The 12,410-nt window shown below is 34.2% G+C and overlaps 1 protein-coding gene across 7 annotated transcripts in view; it reads right to left on the bottom strand.

The window, feature by feature from the left end:
- Positions 1-12,410, bottom strand: part of Patronin (calmodulin-regulated spectrin-associated protein patronin) — a 242,515-nt gene that overhangs the window by 105,701 nt on the left and 124,404 nt on the right. For all 7 annotated transcript variants that reach the window (XM_069829423.1, XM_069829425.1, XM_069829420.1 and 4 more), the window contains 2 exons: positions 5,365-5,488; positions 1,908-2,163 (listed from right to left, as the gene is read on the bottom strand). In XM_069829423.1, coding sequence (XP_069685524.1) covers positions 1,908-2,163; positions 5,365-5,488 — 380 coding nt within the window. The remainder of the gene's footprint in view (positions 1-1,907; positions 2,164-5,364; positions 5,489-12,410) is intronic.

The raw sequence follows: 12,410 nt of genomic DNA, 5'->3' as shown, positions 1-12,410 counted from the left end.
GCGGGTTCGATCCCTGCTTGGGCTGATTACCTGGTTGGGTTTTTTCCGAGGTTTTCCCCAACCATAAGGTGAATACCAGGTAATCTATGGCGAATCCTCAGCCTCATCTCGCCAAATATCATCTCGCTATCACCAATCTCATCGACGCTAAATAACCTAGTAGTTGATACAGCGTCGTTAAATAACAAACTGAAAAAAAAAAAGCACTCTGCCAGCAAACAGCATGCTTCCAGCTGCCACTCGTGGATGAACGTCTATTTGAAAACTTTGTATGTTGCTCTCACTAGAAAAATGTTTAAACAGACAACCTTAGGAATTTAAACACGGACCTCTCAAACACAAAGCCAGTCAGTAGGTTAGTGTATTCTGGTCTTGAGTTACTTTGCAAAGTGTTCATCACACTTTGGGAATACGGTAAGTGATTATGTGCTTTATCCATTTCAATACAGTAGCGTACAAATTAATCCGAACAACGTAATTATTTATGCAAAAACACTCAAACGGGATAAAAAAAGGACCTAAGACATACCTCAGTAATCTATGTGGCCTCCCTTGTTCCTAATAACAGCTCTGAGACGATTTGGCATGGATTCCACTAATTTCCCACAAATATTCTTCATTTCTTCATCGCGAAACCATACACCAATGAGGGCAGAAATCATCTTCTCCTTTGCAGAACAATCCATTTTTTGCATTCTTCTTTTGCAAATTGACCACAAGTTCTCAATGGGGTTGATGTCGGGTGAGTTGCCTGGCCAGGGGAGTACTTGAATATTCTTCTTGTTGAAGAATTCTGTAGTTTTTTCGAGACGTATGGCATGGTGCCAGGTCTTGTTGGAACACACCTCTGCCATCCGGAAATGATTTTTGCAGCTGGGGTACGATTCTGGTTTCCAATAAGTGAATATATTTGTCAGAATTCATCATTCCCTTGATAGGTATTAATGCTCCAGGACCTTCATGTGTAAAACAACCCCAAAACATTACTTTAGGGGGGTATTTGGGTGCTTGTTGGAGATGAGCTGCTGTTACTTTTTCGGATCCTTTCCGTACGTAAGAAACACGGTGGTCGTGGACCTCGAAATGAGTCTCATCGGAAAAAAGTACATTCTTCCAGTCATTCACTGTCCAGTGTTGATGTAATTTTGCCCACATTAAGTGTTTTTTGCACATAACAGGGGTTAGCAGTTGCTTCTTAATAGGCTTACGAGCCTTTCGTTCAGCTTCCAAAAGCCTACGCCGCACTGTTGTGACGTGAATATTCGCCCCAGTGGTAGCCATTAACTCGCGGGTTAAGTCGACAGCAGTTAGTCTAGGATTTAATTTACTTTTCCTGACAATTAAACGATCATCTGCAGGTGAAGTCTTCCTTTTCCGGCCACAGTTTCCTTTTTTCTGGGGTGTGATGGATCCAGTCTCCCTGTATCGTTTTATGACCGAATTAACAGTAGCCAAACCGATGTGACATTCTGCAGCAATTTGCCTCTGTGTCATAGAAGAATGCTCTGCTAATGTTATAATTTTAGACTGTTTTCGTGGAGTTGTATCCATTTGTGAAGACGACAGAATGTACACAGGATTGCAGTATTAAGTCTTCAACACAACTGAAATGCTTATAAGTACAAAATGACAGGCGAAATGTCACATATTATAAAAAAAAATAATAACGACAGACCTTCAACAATGGAATTACACGTACTACAGATGTCAATTAAAGCGGTATGAGCAGCTGTGAGCCCAACAATGACAGAAAATGTAAAAATATGTCGTGTTCGGATTAATTTGCATGCTACTGTACTTGACAATGTCACTCCTTAACATGCATCACGAGTTATAGATTTCGAAATCTGTCCCTCACACGTTTTTATTTTAACTAAATTAATTTATTCAATAAACCTATAGTTTACCTGTGAGTCCTCAGAAACAGAGTTTCGTCTTGATCTTCTCCCAGCATAGGAACTTCGTCTAGAATCCTCCCAGTTGCTAGGCCTACCAGCTGCTATTGGTTCCCCTCTCTCTTCTGCTTTACTGTCTTGGTTTTGTTTCTCCTTTGCTGGACGTAATCTAGCAGGGATCAACGGTTCTTCAGCTTGGACAACTGAACTCAAAGTAGGAACACCACGACCTCGATGTACTACAAACTGATCGTCACTACTGCTACGTCTGAAATATCAGGGGAAAAAAAAGAAAATATACAATTAACGTTATTACTTAATATGTTTAAATACATTAAAAAAACAGCGTTAATGCAATAACTTACGTAAATTCGAGATTAGTTTTGAAAAAAAAAAATTGGGACGCAAATTTTGGAAAAGAAGAAAAAATATATAGCAGTAATTCGCTAAAATGGATATTTCATTTTTTTTTATTAATTTATTTAATACTTTACACTTGAGCTACATTAGGCATTGCAGCCCGAAAGAGCAGAAGCTCGTGCTCAGGCGCAGTTCAGATCAGTTATACAAAATATATCACAAAATTAAGAGAGTTCATTGAGCACAATAACATTAATAAATGATAAAATACATACAGCATGTAATAATAGGGTCTATATACAAATAGAAAATACAAAAGTACATGAATATTAGAGTATCAATTTTTAACTCAATTAGCTTAAACAATTAAATAATTAATCTGATTTTTTTTTTTTTTAAATCTATGTGTGTTAAGTGTACTTAGCTCAGGATAAGCTCGAATTAATTAGTTATATATTTTGGGTCCAACATTTCAGCTGTGTTTTAATCCAGCAGTTGTGTGGCATTTGGGAGTATTTAGAAAGAAACTGTAGTTTTGTCTCGTATGGTATTCGTGAGGATCAAATTTAAATTTATTGTGATTTTTATGGAAGTAAATCAGCAATGTTTGTTTATAAATTTGTTCTAGATTTGATACACCAAATTCCTGAAACATTAATTTTGTTGGGTAATCAAAAGGCTTATATAGACAAATTTTGATAATTCTTTTTTTGGTATACAGTACCTCCGCCATTTTTATAGATCAATTAAAAATCTCTTAACATTTTACTCCTAAAAGCACATTCTTAAAATGTCTGGAGCATAATTCTGAAATTGGCTTTCAAAATTTTAACATAAACAATTACATTTTAAGGATGTGTTGTTATTCCTTTATTTATGCCTGCCTCGACTCACTTATTCTCTAGTTCGACCTCTACATGGTAAATCTTAGAAAGAAGACGTTCATTCCCCCAATGCCTTCCACCCTTGCTGTCCTTGTTTGAGAAAAGGGAGATCGGCCACCCAGTAAAAAAGGAACACATGCTACTGGAGAAAATTATGTGGGCATGTGCGGAAAATAGAGGACAAATATTTTGACCAGAAGTGTATGGTTGAAGCGGAACTAAACAACGTGATCCAATGAGAGTTACGAGGCGTGTTCGTAAAGTAAGTTCCGTTTTCAATTATAGCAGTCACATCGCTGCAATCGTTATTTTACACATGCGTGTTTTCTTCTTCAGTCCTCAGGCAAGCTGTGCATGCAATTTCAGAGCTTCAGTCCGTGTGTGTGCTTAGTTGTGATCAGGTGAAATGTTTAAAGTGATCAAGCACCCCGCCGACTGTGAGATGCGGTCTGTTATCCGTTTCTTGAATGCGAGAAACATCAAACCAACTGACATTCATCATCAACTTTGTGAGGTGTATGGTGATGATGCCATTAGTGATGGAATGATCAGGAGATGGGTTAGGAAGTTCAACAAGGGCCGCGTATTTGTGCATGATGAGCAGCGTACCGGTCGGCCATCTTTCATCAATGACGATTCGGTGTGTGCTGTCGATGAAAAAATTCATGAGGGCAGGAACAAATTGACCATCCTACCCCCCCCCCCCTCTACAGCCCGGATTTGGCTCCGAGTAACTTTCATCTCTTCCTGCACCTCAAGAAGTTCCTCGGTGGTCAACGTTTTGATGGAGACGACACCCAAAATCTCATCTCGAAATTTGGCTGGGAACAAATTGACCATCCCCCCTACAGCCCGGATTTGGCTCCAAGTGACTTTCATCTCTTCCTGCATCTCAAGAAGTTCCTCGATGGTCAACGTTTTGATGGCGACGATGAAGTGAAAACAGCAGTGCGGGAGTGGTTCGCATTGCAGACGGGCGAATTCTACAATGAGGGGATAGAAAGACTTGTGCCACGACTCGATAAATGCCTCAATAATGGTGGAGATTATGTTGAGAAGTAATTGAAGTGTGGGGAATACAATTTAACAAAAATGGTTTGTAAATATCTTCCCGTTTACTTACTACACCCTTTTGGAACTTACTTTAAGAACACGCCTCGTATAATAACAGCGGCCTAGTACCGTCAACTTGGGTTAAGACACAGATTCTGACTGGTGATCAACGTCAGGGAATGCACAGAGAGGACGCCACAACGAGTGTGGGATAAGGAAATGAGTTAAGGTTTCCATCATAGCTGCATTTTCTAAGTGGCCTAGCTATAGTTACTTTATATGATGGAACGTAAACATAATTTCAAAAAACATATCTTCACAGTTTGTAATTATATTTTAACTAATTACAGCAAAAAATAACATTTAAAAATGAGGGTTAAGCTCTTTTACCTAAACACAATCGACATAAAATTCTAAAAATATGTAGAATATTTAAAGTGTGTGAATCATTTACAACAAAATAATTGCACTATTTAAAGTGTTTAAAATATTTTTTAAATGTTAAAATAGTCGAGTCTATCCTTTCTTGGGTCGGTCAAATTGTCTTCCTTCCTGTATAATCTGTAGGATTTTGTCAGGACTCAATTTCCTTCACAAGTACCTTTCACTCAATTTGAGGATTTACTATTCCCCCCTCCCCTACAATAGTTTCAACTTTACTTGCTGTTTAATAGTTTCATTTATTTGACGGTCTTGAAGTGTATATCCTGCTGCAGGTCTTAAAAGTCTCATTTCTGTAGCATCCAAACTTGAATACTGAGATTTTAGTAATTAGTCCATGTTTCAGACCCATATAAAAGAACAGGGATACCCAAAATCTTATAAAATGTTATCAGTTTCAATTGTCATTCTTTTTAAAGATAATTCTTTTGATTGTGTCTGTGAGTTTATGATATCCTTTTAGCACAGTTTAGTATATACAGTCACGAAGCTCAATACATAGGAAATATGCATCCATAGATAGTTGCTAACCACTAGGATCACTACTATCGTCTCATCACAGACAATGCGAAATGGTACTGGCACAGTTTACTGTTCCTAGTATCCTCACAACTTAAGCTTCGTGACTGTATATACTAGACTGTGCTTTTAGTTTACTTGGAATAATAAAACAAGCATAATCTTAAGATATATTTTTATAACTTTCAGTACACTCAAACAAACATACAAACCTTTCTTCTTGTGTGTGACTCTTTTCTTGGGATTCACTGCTCTTCCCGTAAGCATCTGCATGTTGTAAAGAATGAGACTTCTTGATAGGCAGCGAAGTTTGTATTGTAGGAGATGACTTAGAAACTGGAAAACGTAAAAAAAAAAAAAAAAAATTATATTTTTCAATTTGGTATTATGTATCAAATAGTTTACATTATGAATTTAAAATTATTTGAACAATGCAGGAGTTACAACAAATTAATTTAATGAATATTGTGTCTGAAAAAAAAACACACATCAAAATAATGAATAAGGTATCTAAATGAAAAAAATATGTCATACTCAATATGTCTCATAAAAATTGTATACAACTGATAGGGATCCAAAATGGAGTACAGAGAACATTTACGTGAGGCAAAGATTAGATGACCACAAATAAATAACAGACTTTTACTTAATCAATATTGAAATTGAATTGAAATGGAAGAAGAAATTTAAAAGGTACACGAAAACGCGTCCTTGCAAAGGGAGTTTGGGACTGAGAGAAAATGAATATGTGAGCTCCAAGCCTGTTGGGCACTTGTCTCACTCCAGATTATGCTGTTCCTTGAAGGAGCTCTAGAAAATTTTGAAACTTTATCAATACTTAAAAGTACTGTATTTATATTTGCTTATCAATATGTAATGAAAACATTATATATGAGGTTTCAATAAACAAGAACATAATGAAAATTACAGACTTCTATAGTAAAATTACTTGATCTCGGAAAAGAAAGAGTTAATTAATGATGAGACTGACTTACAAGCTCGAAGTTCTGTTGTTCCATTTACTAACATTGGTAGTTATTTAAACTGTAAGAAGAAAATCCTACTGCATTTCAAGATAAATAATTGCAATATGCAGTATGTGACTACTCAGTCAGCAATTAAAAGTTAGACTTTTGGAAAATATAACTGAAAGCTTTATATTCTGAGATGGTGATTAGTACAGTGTACGTAAACAATTTGCGAAATAGTGATGTTTTATAATCAGAATTACACAGGCTTAAGAAAAAATAATATTTCAAAATGTATTGACACATATCATCAATACACAGCATACAATAAACATACGGATAGCATTACCAAATGTGAAGAATTAGGAGCCAAGTGGCTTTGTAGAAAAAAATGCAGCACTAAGAGATGTGAATACATAGTAAATTTGAAAATATGTAAACATTACCAAATTTTTCATAACATAAAGGTAACATCAATATTTCAAAGAGCAGAAGAAGAGGATACTGTGAATAAAATCAATTCGTAATCAATTTCACCACAATTACAGCCATAGTGATCCAAAACTATGAACAATTCTAAGATGAAAATTATAAATGGTGAAGGGATGGGGAATGGTCAGTAACTTATTGGTTATTGATTTTTTTCTTGTACAAAGTGTATTAAATACAATGATGAAAGATAATCATTTTTCATTACATGTGTGGAATATAACAAAAATAATATGATACAAGATTGGGAAGTACTTTTTATAAAATCGAAGAAAAGTTTGAAAAAGAGCAGAGTGAGTTTTTCTATTTCCGAGATTTTGTAATGCACTTCACCAATGTGTCTTGTACAGTATTTTTTGCACGATAGTACATTTTGAAAATAATATTTTAAAAAAATGTTAATATACAGTACGTAAATTACACTATGAATAGCTGACTGAAGGTTAGTAGTCTGGCCAATATACAAACTTCACCACCAGCTTCAATGTGAAGGAGTAAAAGTGATTCAGATACTTGTAATATTTCGTGTTAAATTGAAATAATTATTATTTCTGTTTGTTAAGTGAAGTTTGAATTCTTTAAATAAAGTTCAGTACGTTTCAAATGCAGTGATTTGTTTCGTATAATGTATTAATTAACACTGTGTGTATGAATTTTACAAGCATTGTAGGATTGTAACATACACAGAAGGCAATGGTTTTCATTACAAATCTAGAGCAGTTATCTGTAATAGTTCAACATACTTATCTAGGTTGGCAACCCTGAATTGAGTAAAATCAACTTTCAATCGACGAGGAAACACACTATCGTGCAAAAAATAAAAAAAAAAAAAAAAAAAACACACACACGCACACGCACACGCACTTATCACTTCAATTTTGGCCACATGGAAAAAAAAAACAGAATGTGATTTGTGTGTGAAATGCGAAGTGTTGTTATTTTTAAAAATTCAATATTATTGAAATTATTTTGACAACATTGAAAAATTAATAGATAAATTACTTTTTCAGTTTATTTCCAATGAACAAATCTTTTTGCAAGGATTAAATGTATTTATGAGAACCAACATTCCCAGCAGTTTTCTGTTTACGGAAATACATTTTCATACAATTCTAAATATGTGTTATATTCTCACATTACGTAAAATTCTAAGGCAATTCACTTTTATTATAAAGAAATACAAGATAAATTTACTGATATTAAGGATGTAGATTAAACATAACTTCAACACTGTATAAATGTAAATGTAAAATGAAATAAAATTAACTTTATATAAAATGTCTTGAAGTATTTACAATAAAACCTTTATGTCTTATCAAATCAATACTGTGTGAATGTATAATTAATATAAATATAACCTTAGGATGACAGTCCAAAAATTTTTTCAACTTTTTTCCTTGTGCTTTTCAAGTCCATATGTGCCAAATTAACGAGCATGCTGCCTCTAATGATTATTACAATGTCCACTCTAAGGTCATTAACTTTGCCAATAAACAAGTTTCTGGTCAATGTACGAACTCTTCTGAGTGTTGATTATTCCAAGGTCAAAATAGCATAACATAAGATGTGAACAAAGATAAATCACTTTAGAGTTCAAACAATAAAGGCAATATAAATAAAAAAAATTGCAACTTCAAAGCAAATGAACATTTATTTCTTTTAAACAAAATGTTAGTGAATGTAATTATTATACAAATCAATTTGATGATTATGACACTTCAAACAAATTAACTGAATTGTTTCAATATTATCTGAAAGATTGTATTTCTAGATTTGTTTAACAATATAGAACATTATTTCTATCTTTTCTTTCTATAATATTCTTGCAATGATAGTCACAAGCTGTTATCCATAATTTTGGAAGAAATAGCAGAGGAGGAAGATACATCACATATTATAATCTTATTGTAAATTCGAAATGCTATTATCACAATAGCCACACGTGGCTTGGAAAAAAAAAGAGGCAGAGGAAGAAGAAGAAATTTTGCATGCCTTTTCCACAATTTTCCTGACAAATGAAAATGATATTGTAATGACGACTATAGTGGCTCTCTTAGCTACAGTTTGGCTTCTAGATGAAGATTTCCTGGATCACATTCCTATATATTGTGGACCAAGATTTCGTCTATTACATTCAAATTTGCGTGAATGTTAAATTTTGTACTGTACCTTTTCTTTTTATTTAAGTTCACTCTAATATTCCCTCTTTACTTACATTATCACACCTGTAAAAACTCTTACATATTTATGATGTCAATACAATATTTAATCATATGTTACAAACAAAATTTTTAAATATATCACTGCAGATGATATATTTTCCAACAAAGAATCCAGTATTTTGTAATGAATCATTTGTTGCATTCTGTAACTAAAGTTCTAATAAAGGTTTCAATGTTACTGGGAAGAATACATTTTACAAAATAATACATGAAAGATTATCAATTCAACACATGAATAAGAAAGTTGCTCAAAAATGGGTTTATACAATACATGAAATATGTCTTATAATTTTTTTTGAAATTAAAATGATAAGCTGTTCCTTTTGAACATGCAGCACAATTCATACTACATGCAATACAAATCCAAAGCAAAGGCGCTAATATCTTCAATAAATTAACATTAAAAAAAAACAGATTACAAAATGTAAGAGCTTGAATACAAGCATTTTACTATCAGTTGCATTAGTTCTAAGTAATATGCATCTACTGATTCATCACATGTTACAAACTGATGAAAGAAATTAAGATCATGCATTATAAACATTTTCAAGCAAAATTCTCAACCTGAAATCTGAGCAGCACTTTGCATAGAAAAATACGTAAGACGCATAAAGAGATGAAGAGTTTAGCAAAGTTTTTTTTTATTGGATTATTTTATGACGCTGTATCAACATCTGAGGTTATTTAGCGTCTGAATGATATGAGGGTGATAATGGCAGTGAAATGAGTCCGGGGTCCAACACCGAAAGTTACCCAGCATTTGCTCGTATTGGGTTGAGGGAAAACCCCGGAAAAAACCTCAACCAGGTAACTTGCCCCAACCAGGATTCGAACCCAGGCCACCTGGTTTCGCAGCCAGATGCGCTGACCGTTACTCCACAGGTTTGGACTTAGCAAAGTTACTGGAACAGAATTTATTAATTTGATCCATGCTACTCTTTCAATTCAAACCTCATATCGTCCCTCCTCTGGCAAACTAGCGAAAGTGACAAATTAGCGACCCTGCACTTAAGGTCTATATTGCACTATTTAATAGTGCAATATAGACCTTAAGTGCTGGGTCGCTTATTTTTCACTTTCGCTAGTTTGCCAGAGGAGGGACGATATGATGTGCAATTTAAATCAGGTATTCCAGCAGAACATCCTGTATAATTAAATTACAGTAAGGAGTGTTTACTAAATACAGTAATTATAAAACATTTAATAAGATTATATGGCTAGAGCAAACAATTAATTATCTACATAACATAGGAACATACAAGCCCAAAGGAGCTGAGTGCTAATCATTTCTTTACGTAAGTTCTATTACTCAAAATACTCGTAGATTCTGATATTATGCAAATACATAAAAGATAAGTTTTCATGGTGAAACAATGAAACCATACTGTTAAATACGTGACGGATGTTTAAATATTTGAGACAGCTTCTTTCATTCCCAACAAACATATAAGGGATAACTAAGAGAAAAAGCTATTCCGACATTTCTGCATTTAAAAATTGCATTGCAATGACAGTTCTTGTTATAACAAAGTTTTCAGCAGTACAAATGGGACTGCAACATTCAATGTGAAGAAGAAACGTTTTCAAACATGTTTCAGTAACCTGTGTTAAATACAAAATGAGAAATTTGAGATAAAAAATATACAGCATAATATATACAATAATACAAATGTACTAGTACATTTTTATGTGTTACATACTATCCACATGCAAGACTCATGCCGTGCACAAACTTCCTTTCAAATATGGACGATCAATATATTATAATCTCTTCCATTTACAGTTATTCCACAGTTTACTTAGTAACATATTTGAAACAATGATTAAAGACAGTAAAAGCTGAAGTAATTACAATATATAACTCTATATATTTGTATTACAATGCATGCATAATCATGTCAAAATTGGCATTGCAACTACTGCAGTTTCATTGCCTCTTTAATCTTGAGGAGTACGACAATGCAAAGCATGAAACTGCAAAATCATAATTACAAAATCAATCAAAGAGTACATTCTCAAAGCAAGCCATGTGGTGGAAATCTATTAGATAGAAGAGTTTGTACTGCGTCAAATTTTGAAATAATAATTTATACAGAAAATATACCAACTAATTCCGGAACAGATTTTATTATGTTATAAAGATGAAATTTGCCTTATATTATATGAACCATGTTATTCAAAATATGTTTGTCATGAGATTATACAAACTTCATGATTAATTAAACTTTCAGCAGTGGCGGCTCCTGCATATTTCTTAAGAGGAGGAAAGAAGTTAACAGCACGAAATGACACCTTCTTGAATGAAACATGCTACAAATTAGCCTACATGCATACATGTAAGACCAGATAGTGTTGGGGTTGGCCTTCCCTTCTGTATAGCAATAATCTGTTCTTGTAAACTGAGTTTCCTAAATTGTCCAAAATATATTATGTTTTCACTTCCATTTCATTGTTGAATAAATGCGCAAATTAACAATTACAAGGAAATTCACAACCTCATAGCATTTTTCGAGCACACTACAGCATCACACGTGTTGAAAGAGACTAGCTACTAACTCATAACCGGAACCGTTATACGGAAATGGAAATGGGAATGGGAAATAATCTGAGGAAAGCGAGAACACTGCACCCACCCACGTGGTCTGTGTTGCCACATGTACATTTTACAAGTTCAGTATCACATCCTTTTAAAGAATGTCAGTTCTTGTAAAGTCATACTATCATTATTGTTCAAAGCTGCTGGTGGCCGTTTATGTAAAAAATGATGTAGTTTCAGTTTCAAATATATTTGTACAAAACTGACAACTTGGCTGTTGCCCTGTCTAGTAAACAATGAATAGAAGTGAATTTCAGGGGCCAACTATGTAGAACTACTTCCTCTTTGTTTTACCTAAACCTGACTTTAACTTTCAAATATACACGAAAGTTTCAAACCATGAATAGTAGCCTATATAAAGTGCAATGAATAATATTTTTGATTTATAATTAAAAAAAAGTTTACATGGTGTCTTTCATAGCGTTGCGTTAAAACTGTTTTTATTGTGTCTCCTCCTAGATGTGTTATAGTCCGGTTGAATGCAACATCATTAGATGGCAGCGGTAGCGAGCTTGCTGCACGACCAGCCGGTTTCTATTTCCCGCCCATGACTGATTCAGAGGAGGATCTCCTCCCTCGCCATTCATTTACTTGCTTTAAAACTCTGCTTCTTTCTCTGGCCACTAGTGTGCTGTTGTCTATGTGTGTTAACTGCAGTAGAGGAGGAATGGAGTGCCTTTCCTTCACACGGACAATCTCACATCTTTCTCACAGTTTTCTAGAGCACATGAGCGAGAGTTGTTTAAAACTCGATCAACCAAGTTTTTCTTATAGCTGTGAACTTAAAAATTATCGAATCTTCCTCGAATTTCAAGGCACATATTTTATTTGGTATTTACTTTCAAAAGAAGAAAATGTGAGGAGGACGTTCCTCCCTTCCCTCCCCCGAGGAACCGCCACTGACTTTCAGATATATGAGAACACCAAGAAATACTTCATGAAGTGACTTGAATAGTTATGTAATGAAATTGCATTTTAACAAA

Source organism: Periplaneta americana, chromosome 6, assembly GCF_040183065.1.
Source record: "Periplaneta americana isolate PAMFEO1 chromosome 6, P.americana_PAMFEO1_priV1, whole genome shotgun sequence".
Classification (NCBI taxonomy): domain Eukaryota; kingdom Metazoa; phylum Arthropoda; class Insecta; order Blattodea; family Blattidae; genus Periplaneta; species Periplaneta americana.
The sequence above is the reverse complement of the archived record's forward strand: the minus strand, read 5'-3'. Positions and strand labels throughout refer to the sequence as shown.